This window comes from Larimichthys crocea, chromosome XVIII (genome assembly GCF_000972845.2).
Source record: "Larimichthys crocea isolate SSNF chromosome XVIII, L_crocea_2.0, whole genome shotgun sequence".
Taxonomy (NCBI): domain Eukaryota; kingdom Metazoa; phylum Chordata; class Actinopteri; family Sciaenidae; genus Larimichthys; species Larimichthys crocea.
This window is the reverse complement of record NC_040028.1, coordinates 19,295,874-19,310,917: the sequence shown is the minus strand read 5'-3', so window position 1 is coordinate 19,310,917 and position 15,044 is coordinate 19,295,874. Positions and strand designations below refer to the sequence as shown.

Here is a 15,044-nt window from a genome sequence, read left to right as displayed (position 1 = left end):
CCTTGACTCTCAGAGGAGCCCTGCGATAGCTGTGAAGGAATACCAGTATCTGCTGAGTACATTAGAAGGTATCATTGAAACACACTCAATGAGGAGATTTCTTAAGACGCGGCCTCGCCTCGTGTCACACTGCATCACTATGCCTCTATTATACATATGCCTACTTTGTGTATTTTAAGTGTTATACACAAAATGCTTACATCATGCACTATTATGGTGACTGCATCTGTTCCCATCAAGGTACAAATACATCAATACAGCGGCGAGTCTGTGAAACATTCATAAAAATCATATGCTGCCACACACACGGGGATACATCCCATCAGCATGACGGCCCGCTGTGAAGATATCCCTTGTCAGAAGATGAAAAACCAAGCTGTGATCTCATAGGCGCTTATTCCCCACAGTGTATAAAATTATTCATTGTTTTATTATTTCAAACGTCCTTTTGCTTTGTGTGTTTTTTTTTTTATTATTATTCAGCCGGGCAGGTTTCTGAAAAAGCTTCTGCAGGTGCAGTGGCTCAGCCCTAGCAGAGACATGTAAGCGCTCGTGTCTCCTCTCTCTTCTCCAGGCCTGACAGCGGCGGCGGCAGCAGCTGCCAACGCAGCCATCGCGGAGGCCATGAAGGTCAAGAAGATCAAGCTGGAGGCGATGAGCGGCTACCACAGCAACGCCAACCACCACGGGGGCGACGGAGAGAACGGAGACCTCGGCTCCAGCGTCGGTGAGGACACACACACACACACTGTCACAAACACAAACACATAAACAGAACTATTTTATGTGCCTGTAAAGACACATTAAGATTTAGATTATCACAATTTTCTCACAAAATGAGCTATTTAAATAGTTGATAAAAAAATATTTTGATACCCAGAAATCTGCATCTGGATCAAAATCTACTTACTGGGGGTCGTCCCTCGTCTCTCCACTGTCTGTGTCATTATAAAAAAAACATATTGATTCAAAATAATGCAGATTGACTGATGACAGGCGATGATTTCCGAGCACCGTCAAATTCTACCGACTGGAAACATGCGTGTGTGTGTGTGTGTGTGTGCCTGCCAAACTGAATTGTTGTGTCGAAGGGGTTAAATCAGTTTTTGTTAATTAGGCCACTCGCAAAGGAAAATTTGGCAACCAATTATTTGAAAATGGGTAAGGCGTATCACAAAACTGATAATTTATTTTTGTACCAACTTTGATGGGGAGTTGACGAAACGTCTTGTAGGAGCAGCTGCAACAATTGTTGCAAATGGTTTCGTGGTTCGACCCCCTTGAGTTCCTTGAACCCGGCCCCTGACTTTCCAGCACATTTCATTGAGTTTTGATATCCTGCTTATTAAATATCAAGGCCCTCCGAAAAAAGAAAGAATCTCCAGAGGTACGCTACAGCTTGACTTATATGACTATGTCTCCATGACACTTCTGTTTTCTTCTACAAAAAAATGATGAAACGCTGCTTTTGTTCAGCCTGTGTGTGTGTGTGTGTGCGCTGTAAACATCCACCCCGGTGAGGTAAGTCTTGTTTTCTCTTGAAGTGTTACACTTTTTTATGTTGAAAGAAGAAGTAAAAGAACACAATACTCTTTAATAGCCAGAGTGAAACTGTGAACACAGTTTCCCAAAGCGACCAGCGATTTTAACAAGGTCTAATTGAATTGCTGTGAGAGCATGGTGCCATTTCAATTAATTATTAGCCCTAAAATGCAGACGGATTCTCTTAATATCACAGAAAACCACTTAGTGCATTAAAGAGAATGATAATGTATGTTCGCGGCCCCATTCCAAATTATAAACCAAAATGTAATCCCTGTAGCTTTGCTTGCTAAATGGGAAGGTTTTGATTCACTTACTGTAATAATAAATGGCTTTAGTCCTGAATACATTTCATCAGTAATACTTGACACCAAGCGTGGAGCTCGTGTGTGTGTGTGTGTGCGCGAGATAAAAACAGGATGTGTTTCTAAGCAGATTTAACAATGCAAAATGCATAAAGTGTGAGGTCATCACTCCGAGAGAGAATGGAGTGTGTTAAAAGAAGAAGAAGGGGGGAAGAAAAAAAAAAAAACGAGCCTACGAGGTCACGGAAATAAAGATAAATGTGAGTACCAACAGCAAGGCTATGGCAATGGAGCTAATAAGAAACTGTTTTATCTTTTTACAATTTAAATTGTAACCTTGAGCCCACAGTCAGCCATACAGGCTCCCAGTAGAATCATAATTCTGGCAAAAAGAGAGGGGGGGAAGCAGCTCTAGGTGTGGGTGCACGGGGCCACAGCATTAGCTCCCTGAGTGAAATATATGGCAGTGACGCCTCTCGGCCCCATCCACAATCAATTGGATTCTTTTCCTTTAATATTTACTCGCAGCGATGAGATGCTCGTCTGCATGGTGATGAACAGTCTGCCACTGGCGTTTGAAGGTGACCTGTCAGTGAGTATGGACAAATCTCTCGCTCGCAGAAATGTAGAAAATAAATCATTAGGGGCAGGCAGTCAGACAGGGGCCTCTCTCTCTCTCTCTCCCTCTCACTCTCCTCGGATTTAAATCAGCTCAGATTTATGATTTGAATTAATGCTTCGTTTGGTCAAAGGAATGGTCGCAGAGACAAATGATGTTTGGTACTGAAACCATCCTAATATTGATTACTGGGTGTCGCAGCAATCTCTTGTTTATATCAAGCACTCTCCTGTGACAGGGTGGCCAGCAGGAGTCATCCTGATAATACGCCGGAGAAATATGGCCCCTGCTTTGCTCGGCACCGACCGCGAGGGGCCATGAAACACAGCTTTAAAAAAAAAAAAGAAGAAGAAGAAGCATGCTGTCTTCTTCATCTAGCACCCGGGCTTCATCTCACATGTTTAGTTTTAATGAAAGTGTTTTGTAATTTCACGAGGAGGAAAAAAACAGAAATAAAAAACGAAGTGACAGAATTATTTAACATCCTGAAAACGTCTCACTCTGGCCTGGCTTACACAAACTATTTCAGAGCGTGAATGTCGAACTCTCACACCGCGATCCAAGCGTATAAATCACTCGACTGATATAGCATGGAGTGGGCAGAAGGTTGGCTGTAGCTTTTGTTGGGACTGGACTGACTGACTGTTGTTCCCCGGCGCTGACTAGCCGATGACTTCATGGTGTTTTTAAGAGACTCAGGCCACAGCTGCTCCGAGGAAATGGACCGGAGTTTTATAATCACGCAGCTTTAAAACTAAGACTCAACAAACAGATGTGTTTACTTACACAAACGATGTTACCGACCGCGATAGGGATTGATATGATAATGAGCGTGCTTCTGATAATACCACTAAGGACACGGATCCATTTAATTTAGAAAGAGCTACTACATAAACCTCCTCAGGGCTAAAATACAGGTGCCTCATCTCTGTGTTTGTCTGAAGCAGATCTTTGTGAAGCACTTAAATCGAAGCGGAGCCAGCCAGTGAAGGACACTCTGTTCTGTTTGTAGAGTTGGATTGCCTGTCGCTGTCTTTGTGTTGATGTAAATTGAACAGGCTAATATTTCTCCCTCGCATTAAATATTCATCACAATTAGACCTTCCTGTTTGCATCAATGTTATTAATTATAAGGAAGGGGAGGAGGGAGGGGGGGGAGAAAAAAAAAACAGCCAGTTCAACTCTCAGACAAAATTACCAAACATCCTGAGTGAGTGAGAGGAGAGGAAGAAATAGATACGTTTGAGTGTACGAACGATAGAGACACGACATAAAAATGTAACAAGAGATGGACTAAGTGTGTGTGTTCCTGTGTGTGTGTTTTAATTTTCCCTCACACTCTTTAGCCGAGGCAGAGGGAGCTCGCTCTCTCTCTCTCTCTCTCTCTCTCTCTCTCTCTGGAAGCACAATGTGGATTGTTCCTGCGCCTCTCAGGAAATGCCACAATTACAGATCACAGACCAAGCAAAACACGTGTGGCGCTGGGCCTTGAGGGGGATAAACAGCCCGCCATTCCCCCCCTCCCAGTGCATTGACCCCAGCCACAACCTTCATTACTGGGAGAGAAAATATTGTCAGCTGCCCACTAACAAACACCTGCCAATTTCAAGAGAAGGAATTGCTTTTTTTTTTTTTCCAGCCGCGGAAAGAAAATAAAGTGTTTCTTTAGACCGGCGAGAAAAAGGGAGTGGGAAGAGAAGATAAGGCGCTGTTCACCCTTGTCCTCTTTTCTGTGTTTTTTACTGTCTCGCTTTACGTCTCCGTCTCTCACCCTCCGTCTCCCGTCTTTGGCCACTGGGTGCTGCCCTGCCACTCATCTGACACCTCACCGCACAAGTCTAATGGAGCCCAAATCCTGTTTGTAATTAGATATGGGAATTCCACTGTCATCAGCCAGATGATGCCACGACAATGCCGAGCAAATAATTTGCAGACAGAGGAAGGAGAGGAGGACAAGGAAGGAGACTGTACATTTTGACTGTAAAACGCCACAACTAAGCTCTGTGAGCAGTTACATTGTACACACACAAACACCTGAAAGCCCTTTGTCTCACATCTGTGGCTTCGGTCCAGGCTGTCTGTGCCCGACAGGGAGTGGAGAGCCACATGCTAGACCGAGGCTGGACGGATGGTGACAGGTACCTGGAGTGTTGCCTGACTTGAGAGTCGCGAGGAGAGGGGTTCTGGGTGAGATGATGAGGAGGCATCATTCTCTCTTCCCGGGGTCATCGGGCTAATTTCTGCAAGCCCCACCCTCATGCTTGTATGTTTGCCTGTATATGTGTGTGTGTTAGCGTGTGCACGTGCTCGCGTGAGAGAGAAAGAGAGGGGGCCTTGGCCCCTGAGAGCGCTCTGTGAGGAGACCACAGCTGTACACTCCCAGCAGCTAATTGGTCCTTATCTAGCTGTCCCATTCATCTTCATTTTTTACCAATTACTGAGCATTATCTGTGTTCTCAGTTGGGTATGGGACTTAATCCTTTTTGGTTAAGCTGGTGCTACAGCTTGCAAATTTCAAATGGAGACAGGGAGGGGTGGGAGGTGGTGGCGGTGGTAGGGAGGGGATGGAGGGAAAGGTGGAGGGGAAGGAGGGGAGAAGTCATAGCAAAAAACAAACTCTGAAACTTCCCGTCATCCCTCACCGGCAGGAAGCGATCGATGGACAATGACATCACGCGAAGGGGAGAGGAAAAAATGGAAGGGATCAATTATCGGCGTTATAATTCAAGTCCTTGTTTGCAAACGTTGCAGCCTCATTGATTAGGCCGTTCTTGTTGCACTCACCATTATTGACTTGTTAAAACCATATTTTCTCATCATCAGTGGTTTTACGTTTGCGGTCGCACAGATAACAACGCTTTAAAGGCAGGAGGGGTTGGGGGGGGGGCTGCTGCCTCGTTAATTATTCAAGACGTATTCATTTTAAAGCACAGCGAGTCCAAATCATCCTGTTTACTCTACAAACAACGCGAGTACAGTACATTGCTCGTCCAGAAGGTACATCAAGACGCCGCAATCTGGGGCGGTTAGCCTTAATTTTCTAAGATCAATGCATAACTAGGCTCCTCTCTATATGGGGTCCGCGCTTGGCCATGCTGCGGAGCGTGAGTGGAGTCAGCCCGGAGACCACGCACTAATTACTGGAGTGTTTACTGCTCTGCTGGATAGCATTTGTACCATTTTGGATCATATCAGTGAGTCAATGTGCTCGGCTGCTCGACAGATAAATAAGACATTAAGGTGACAGTGTGTATGAACGCAATTACAGTGGGAGAAGGGGGGAAAAAAAAGAAAACGATAGTCATCAATTATAAAATAAACACAAACTGGGTCAGATTAACAGGCACACATGTATGTATAGTCAGAGAACACACACACACACACACAGAAAGCAGGACACATATAGAGACAGTGCTCCTGCACTTTGATAGGGATCTGTTTGGTCACACTCTCTGCGCCAGCTGTCAGCCCAGCTCCACTGCTGCGATTTAATTAGTCTGTTTATGTCCTTTCTAATAATAAAGCTCTCTGGGTAGGAAGGACACATCCGACTAGCAGCTAGCTGCTGCGCTCTCTCTCCCAACCAACCAACCAACCAACCAACCAACCTGCTACAGTAGCTCGCTGCACACTTAGTGCTGGTGGGCTTCAGCTCATGCTACAAAAAAAAATGTGGGCCATGATGGAGGATGGTGGCTACTTCCTGCTCCTCTAGACAGAACGATGGCCCTCAGGCTTAGATCTAGTATCACCCCCTACTCAATCCTAACCTTAACCATTAGGGGATAAAGCACACACTGACCTGATATGAGTGTCTAGGGGCAACTTCATCCATCTTCCTCTCTAGCTCTCTTGTGGGAGCCTTTGTCAGCGGAAGCTCTTGAGAGAGACTAGATTGTAGCCATAGGCTGAATAGAATTCGTTCCACGAACATATCATAACACCTCTTTGGCTGCGACGGAGTATCGTCTCCTCTGATTTATGCAATCACGACGAGGTCTTGTTTTTGACTTTTATTCTGATGCCGAGGCCCACGGACAAAACAGAGTCAGTCCGAGCTGCGAGCGTTTGGGGAAGAGAGAGAGAGAGGAGAGAGTGGCAGACGCACCGAGCTCTAGACGAGAGAGTGGCAGAAGCAGACAGACAGCTTTCCAGTCTGAGTAAAGAGCTTGATGGGTCTCTGCCTCTCTCTCTTGGGCTTTGGCCCTCACCATCTCTCTATTAGTCTGCCAGGCTCATGGGAGCCAGGTGACAGATAAGTGAAGAACGACACACACATTTTAATAGACATTTCAAAAGATAAACCTGATAATCATTTCTCTTTTTAATGAAGTCTAATGTCCTCGTTCTAATTCCAGTTGCGTCGGCTGTTAAGCATCGGCGTAACACTTGAATATGCATGATTGGGAAATTGTGAGGCGCACACTGATGTAGCTACAAAACACACAGACAAACTGCAGAAATAGATTACAATAACAGAGGGGGGGGAATTGATTAAACATTATTTCCGTAATGATCCATATCAAGTCCTATCATCTTTGAGTGGCGGCCTTACGGAGAAAGGAAAGGACGAAGCTCGCGAGTCGTGGAAATATTTGTCTGATTGTCTCATGTGGTTAGTTCACAATAGCAGCAGCAGAGCTATAAAAAACAACTGACCAGTCGAGTTGTCATCCCTCATCAACATTAGGCCTCATTCTTCATTAATTGGATAGATTAATTTGGAGCGCTTTGATGCGGAGGGTGATGCATGCGTTGAGGCTGTCCCCTCCTCACTATTCTCTGTCAGGTTGAATTTAGCCAGGGAAGGGGGCTGACCTTTGAAAGTGAAGAGATCAACACAATTTGAAAAGACAATGTCACTTGTTGTAAATGTGATACGTGTAATAAATGACATTCAACCTTTCAGTGATGATGAGCTTTCGCAGGTTGGAGCAACGTGAAATATGCACGGAGCGGTTTGCCCATGCACGGCCGGAGACGGTGCCGCGTTAGAGGCTCTCATTCCACCGTGATTACGTCTAAGAGGAAACATTAGCATGCAGTAATAATATCGCCGTGTACACAGTAACAGTAATGACAATACAAAACGACAATCTCTGTTACTGTGATTACCCCGTGAACGACTACACCGCAATCAGGCGAGGAATCAGAGAAGAGCGTCCGCGTGATCGAAATAGTTGGTCCTGTTCCACGAAAGCACTCTCTGTGTCGTTTTTTCGGCCTGAACCCGAAAGGTGTTTCTTCTCAATTATGATATGGGAACCCTCATCCAAATAGAGCTATCAGCCACGCTGAGCCTCAGACATCTTCACCATCACACAGCCTCTCCTCTGGGACCAAGATAAAGAGAGGAGAGGGTGAGCAAGTTCAAACAACGCTCAGGAATTTCACAATCTCGCCGTGTCCTTCAGCAAACAGGAGGGAAAGGTATTTCTTTAGAGATCGCGTGACAAAATAACTGAAATAACCTCAACATGATGTTATTTTTGTGTTTCATCCGCCTGCTTTTAATGTCAGTCTCGGAATAAAAATTCACATGTTACAGTCGGTTTCACCTTGAACTCATTAGCACTGACGTAAACTGTAAAGTATACACTGCATTACTGATTTTCTCTCACGAGGTGATCGTACCGGTGGAAGCGAGAGCACAGGAGGTAGTGATGCTAATTTTGTAATTAAAACGGATGATCTGATGACCACATGCAAACCGATCTCACCCCCCCCCCTCTCCTCTCTGCACTCCCTTCATCTGAAGTGATATGACGGCAGAGTGGGCCGTGATTGATAACGCTCGTCAATATATTTCATTTCAGGAGCCTTAGTCAAATGACAACTGGTTGTCATTGACTGAAAGCAATCTTTTTAAAAGGGGAGCCTTTGCTAAGTATCAGATGAAAATGATTCCTCTGTCTGCTTGGGTGTCACTGTCTGTAGGAGCTTTATTGATTGGGCTTGAATATATTGCACCCGCAGTAGTAACAGCTGCTAGCAATATCTCTCCTCTCCTTCTGCTCTCTCCTCTCTCTCTCTGCTCGCAGCACTTTCCGTGCCACGGCTTATTGTCAGCGATCAGATGTTGGTGCTCTCTCTCTCTCTATCTCTTTCCATCTCTCCATCTCGTGCCGATGTTGCATATTCATCAAGAGTGATGTGTGACAAATGTAAAGTGAGCTCGGTTCCGACCCAAATTAGAGGAAGAGAACACGGGTATCTGCTAATGTGTCCTGAAGGCCTGGCTTGTTTTGGCCACCACCCTACCCTCCACCCTCCTCATCCATGTGCATGATTGCGTTAACTATACCCACTATTGTCCCCCCCACCCTCACCCACCCACCCACTTCCAGCCTTCTCTATACGCTGTGTGTTATCAAGCACAAGGATGCTGGCATTGGCTGGTAAAGGTCATTTACTGTAATGAGATTTGCCACATGCAAGCATATGGCTTGATTATTGCCCTGTTCGTTAACATTTTCAGCAAAGAGACAAATAGACAGCTAAAACAGGGGCCGATGCCGGGCGGGCGGTTGGTTGGTTGGTTGGTGGGTGGAGGCGGGGAGGGGGGCGACGGAGAGAAACGTGTTTAGCATTTTCTCTTCAAAGATAGCAAGAAGTTTGTTTTTTTTGTTTTTTTTTACAGATCTGCCACAGACATGATTGATCTTTCAATTTTCATAAGGAATGCGTGCCATTAGAGCCGAGGATTTTAAATTATCCCATAAAAAGTTGCCTGCCTTAGATTTCGTACACTTAAAGGACAAACACCTCTGTCTGTCTCCTCGGATAATTTCTACCACATGTTACACTCCAGTGGGTTTTGGGGTAGGAAAGCAATTATGTTACCTCATCAAACCAGAAATGTTTTCTTATCATGGCTTCTCGTACATTACATTAGGCATCTTGGCACGAAATCTTTGCCCACCTGAATCATTGGAAAGTGTATCTCTTCATCCTGGATCAGACTGAAACGCGTCCAATCGCTGCAGCTCTTATTGTTTGCACGTGTTCCGCGCACCTATACGCAATTATCTATACGGCGTGGCTGTCTGAGCGCCTATGTCTCCATGTTTACCTCCATGCTTTCCGCATCGAGACGTATTCTTTTTATGTGTCTGTGTGCACATGTGAGCGTGCAGCAGGTATTTAACAAAGCCAAGATGTTTGCTTTATTATCAACATTAAGTGCGTAAACACAAAAGGCTTCAAAGTTTCATTCAATGACACCGAGGGGCTGTGGGTGGCTACATCAAAGCTCGATACCTTCCTCTCTCTCCCCCCACCCGTTTTAATGAGAAACAGGACTCACCAGCCTTGACTGAACCTGCCATCTGTGTGTGTGTCTGTTTTTTTTCTTCTTGTTTGCGTGTGTGTGTGTGTGTGTGGATGTGGGAGCAGTTGTGTTTCTGTGCATATGTAAGCATGTGCTTGTGTTGTGTAAAGTGGCACCGCGATGCCAGGCAACATATTTATGGAGGGCTGTGTCGTATGTTTGATCTAATGGCTGTAAGCCTCGCCTCCATCTCACGTGGCAGACGTGGCTTTTCTTTTTTTCTTTTTTTTTTGGGGTGGTGGAGATTAACAGTTATGGTAAAGATGAATAGCTGATTAGTGCCACGGACAGACCTCTAAATGTCTCGCAGCATTGACAGACACTTTGTCATGAGCCATTCATTTCCTTTTTCGGGCGTGCAGAAACCCTTGATACGACCACAACAAAGACTCTCCATGTGCGTGCACCGCCCGTCTCACCTTTGTCGGAGAAATACGTACACGACATGGGGGCATTTTTACAAGCGCAATTAGGAGATTGTTTTTGCAGCGGCGGGGCTGCATATGCATTGTGCAAAGCGGAGTCAGTTCATTTAGCTGCTCGCCTGGAATGGTCCTGTTCAGTTTGACAGATCAGAAGAGTGGAAAAAAAAATATCTCAACGCCATGAAAAGCAAAGGCTTAGCGCCTGAGCAAATCAGCCCTTTGTCTTGTTCAATTCAAATCAAAGGATAACCAGGAATGTTTGTTTGACAACAGCATTTACAATGCATTGTTCTGAAGCCCAGAGCCTCCCAAACAAAGACAGATAGGCTTTAAACAAGTCATTTAATTAGCACCGGATCCCCAGCTTTAGCTGCGCCAACCAATTATACATTCCTGAGGCATGTGCAGGTCCTATTTCACGGGAGCGAGAGGCAGATCCTCTCCAGCCCCTGTCTCTTACAGTACATCTCTCGCCTTCCATTTAAGAGAAGGTAAATAGCCCAGACAGACAGCTTCATTAGCCAGCGTCTGAAGAGCGCGGGGCCGATTGTCGCTTAAATAGTGCGCTTTTACTGCAGGCCCAGCCGGCGACCTCCGATCAATTACAGCTGACATTATTGTTTGTCGGGAGCTTTTTTTTCTCCTGGACAGAGGGAGTAAAAAACGAGATCAGGCCTGAGCTTTGGCTGGAAATGTAATCTTCCCCCTCTCTTTGGTTCTTTCGCTCCACAAACAATAAATCATTCAGTTGAAGAGATAATAAAGTGCCAAGTAGGAGCTAGTTTAATTTTTGTCAGGGGAAATCTGTCCACAACAGAGTTAAGGGTAAGGGGCTGGCTGCTACCTCAATACTGTTTTCAATGACAATGGCTTAGTTCCTTTTTTCTTATTTTCCTCTGTAGGGTTAGACGTCCAGAAAGAGGCTGAAGTCCTGTTTAGATGAAGATTAACGGCCGCACAAATCACTGCAGGTTATCATTTCTGTCATCAAAATGAATTACTGCTCTCTTTTTAATCATTTTAAAACATTCAACATTCAATCTTTTTTTTTTTTTTCCCCGGTGTGATTCTTTTAAGTATCGGACCGTCAGACGCGCCGTTTTGGTTCTGATGTAACAGCTTTTTAATCACGTTGTTACCGAGGGCTGTTTTAATTCATTCAATTCATCCTCCGCGATTCGGATCTTTGCTTATCCATGCGTGAACTCCGCGAGCACTGCACGACATAATAGCTGAGCTGTTTATATTGGTATTAAGTGATTTGTAGTTTTAATGATGGTAAATAGGAGTTCACCTTTGCAGGTCCCTCAGGCTTACTTCAGGTAAATTACTCCAAATGCATTGTTTATGCCCTTCAGGAGGGGGAGGAGGGGTGCGGAGCTTGTGGGATTTCACCTCATCATCAAGTCTGAACTTCTGTATCAGAGATAAACACAAACTGACAAATATGTTTCCAACGTTTTTTGCCCACTGGAATATCTACACAATATCTGCGTGATTAATGAGTCTGATTAATGCGTGTTGATTCTGTTTTTTTTTGTTTTTTTTTCGGGGGGGGGGGGGGATCCCTGCACGTTAAAAACTATTTACTGTTTTTATTTAACGAGAACAAATCCAGCAAACGGGATGAAGTTGCATTTGAATGAGGGCGAGAAAAACACTTTTAAAAAATTCCTTGAATAAACCAATATCCTCCTCACCTGGCTCCTTTCAGCCACAAATAAAGGGATTTGTTGGACCCTTGTTGGGTCTGTGGCACATTCCCCTACAGTGGCTTGAATGGGCTTTTATGGGAGAAACAGCGCTTTAGGGATGGGGTGACATGAAAGGGGCTGGACAGGCACCGAAAGCGAGACTAATACCCCTTAAGAGCGAACAGAGGTCCAGTGTTTCCCCCACACCGGGCTTGTCTGTCAGGTGGACACGTCGCTTAAGTACGTACAGCGTCGAGGACGAAATACAACAAAAATACAAGCAGACTGGATCTTCCACTCTTTCTTCGTGGTTTATTGATCTGGTGTGAATTTGGCTGTGGCGCGTCCTTATGCATGGAGCTGTGTTTGATTGGATGGGTGTAATATATCCACCACAAAGGCAGAATAAGTCTCTTCACTCCGGCCCTTGAGTGGCCTTGAAAGGCTGATAGGTAGCCTAAACCTCTCCACGTTGTCCTACAGTAAAGTACCCCTGCAATCAGGCCCTCTGTGGTGTTTTTTAATTGAGCTTAGCCCGCTGAGTGGTAATTGATTCAGTCTGAGCTACAGCAGAGGCGCTGATACAAGGTGCTGCTTGGCTTCCGCCTTTCTTTAATCTCCTCCCCTGCTTTATATTGTTTGGGAATACTCGCCACTGAGAAACTGCATGCCATCTTTCTTATGGAAATCAATGCTTCTTTTAGAAGGAGGTGAATGACAGAGAGGAGTACTTCTCATGTCCTTTCATTTTTCAACCAGTGTCCTTCTCTTTAGAGGCTTCGCCATGCAGATCTCCTTGCCCTTTGGCTACTGATGTTTTGTCAAAAAAGAAGAGTTGTTTTGTGGATCAGCTTTCTGTAGTGCTTTCCTCTTTTTTCTTTCACGCAGCTTCTCGTTTTTTTTTCTTACCTTGAACCGAGCTGCCAAGAAAAAGAAAAAAAAAAAATCAACAGAGAGGCTCAATCAGATCCAATAGTGTCTATGAGGTTTTTTCTTTAAAGCATTTGAGGAAAAGCATCTGAGTTGGTAGAGGAATGAGACCAAACTGTTCCCAGTCACTTTTGATCCTGCCAGTTCAAAGTCCCCATAGAGCAGAGAGAGAGAGAGGGGTGGAGGGACGGGTGGTGCTGTGGTAAGGGGGAGTACAGACACCTAGCTTTGACCTTCTGTCTGCACTCGTGTCCTTTGAAAGTTGGCTTGTTTTCATTAAGCCATTCAGAAGCGCGGCGTAAGGGCCACAGTTTGACTCGCTTGCGCTATCTTTTATTAGACATTCTTTACATTTTCGGGACTACTAATGGTTTTAATTTCGCCCAATTAGGCGTCTGTTGCTCGACAGCAGATTGAATAATTGAAAACATTTGTAAGATATCTCTGATGTTGTAATGGAATAATTTAAAAAGAGAAGAAAAGAAATGAAAAATCCCATTATTGTGCGAGCTGAAAGTGACTTTACTCTCTCGTTTCTCGTCTCTTCTCTCTTCTCTCTCTCTCTGGTCTGGAATATAGGCTGCTATAATTAGCCTAAAGTCATTGCCATACTGTGGTCTGACGGTACTTGTTTGTCATTAGCACATTTAACTAGTCATTTGGGTAATGGCTTTCAAGATTGCCTTTGTTTTTACAGAGATATTTTTTATATGTAAATATTGAGATCATTTCCATAATGTGCCCTTTTTTATTCATCATAGAATAATTGATGCATCTTTACTGCTGTGTAAACTTTGGTCTTTGAATGACTGTGTATATAGTTATCATCCCGCCGTTTTCTTTATTATTATTGCAGTAGTATCTATTATTAACGTGTGTTGTAAAACATTTATGTGTATTATGTTAACGTGAAAGATACCAGAGAGGCGATTTCATTTGAATTATTCCATTTTTCTGCTAATGGACGGCGGCGTAAAGCTTTAGTGTTATTGGACACTGATTTTAAAGGCGATCTCAGTGGTGGGAATTAACTGATTGCTGGATTAACAGCAGCAGGTTTTGAGTTTCCACTCCAGACCGTCAGAAGTTTTCCCCTGCGAATATCTCACTCATAATATGCATCATTGAGTAACCAACGACCTCTTCATGTGTCTCAGGCCTGGAGCTCCCCTTCATGATGATGCCACACCCCCTGATCCCAGTCAGCCTGCCCCCAGCCTCTGTCACCATGGCAATGAGCCAGATGAACCACCTCAGCACCATCGCAAACATGGCGGCCGCAGCACAGGGCCAGAGTCTGCCCTCCAGAATGGTCACCTCTGTTATAAAGGTAATTCTTAAAACTGAAACGTCACAGCGCTCGGATGTTTTAACTCCCTCGCTCCTGCGTCGTAACGTTTCGCTCCATACTGGATATTTATGGGATTTGTGTTTGTTTCTGTTGCTGCTGGGCTTACAGGAACGTGTGCCGGACAGTCCCTCCCCTGCGCCCTCCTTAGAAGACCACAGGAGGCCAGGCAGTCACCCATCGTCTCACCGCAGCAGCAGTGTGTCCAGCTCCCCAGCCCACACAGAAAGCTCCTCAGACAGGATACGTACGTCTCTTCATACCCTCACAACACAGATAAATGGTGCTGTTGTTTTGTGTAAATACATCTTCCTACTCGTGTTCCTAATGTCCTGTTTTGTCATCCTCTCTCTCCAGCGGCACACCACAATGGCCTGTCCATGAACCACGCCCTGCTAGGCCTGTCCCCCAACATCCCCCCTGGGCCTAAAGAGGGAGACCTGGCCCACGACATGAGCCATGAAGCAGCTGCACACAAGAGGATGCACGCCGACAAAGGTGAGCTTTCATTTAATATACAGTACGCTTGATAGGGTGGCGCAGTCCAGAGATGTGGCCGAGCAACAGCTGAGCTCTTTCTCTGCAGGAAGGCACAGCTGGATTTTTGCTGCTGTTGCTGCATAAATACACACGTGTTTGACTATTTATAAATACGATTTTATTTGTGTAGAATCACCTGAAAATAAGAGTTAGAACGAGACCTTTATATCTGCAGAGGGAGCAGGAGGTCCACTTTCTTTTGCACCACTTGGAAGGCACGTTGAGGCACGGGGTATTCAGTTGGCTGCAACTGGCAACTCCACCACTAGATGCTGCTAAATCCTATACACCTTTAAATCATCATATAATCC

General features: G+C 45.0%; 1 protein-coding gene across 5 annotated transcripts in view; it reads left to right on the top strand.

The window, feature by feature from the left end:
- dachd (dachshund d) overlaps positions 1-15,044 on the top strand; it is a 114,937-nt gene that overhangs the window by 77,967 nt on the left and 21,926 nt on the right. For 2 of the 5 annotated variants that reach the window (XM_027290854.1, XM_019255781.2), the window contains 4 exons: positions 575-727; positions 14,003-14,175; positions 14,290-14,440; positions 14,551-14,691. In XM_027290854.1, coding sequence (XP_027146655.1) covers positions 575-727; positions 14,003-14,175; positions 14,290-14,440; positions 14,551-14,691 — 618 coding nt within the window. The remainder of the gene's footprint in view (positions 1-574; positions 728-14,002; positions 14,176-14,289; positions 14,441-14,550; positions 14,692-15,044) is intronic. The other 3 variants (XM_027290857.1, XM_027290856.1, XM_027290855.1) reach the window with 3 other exon arrangements.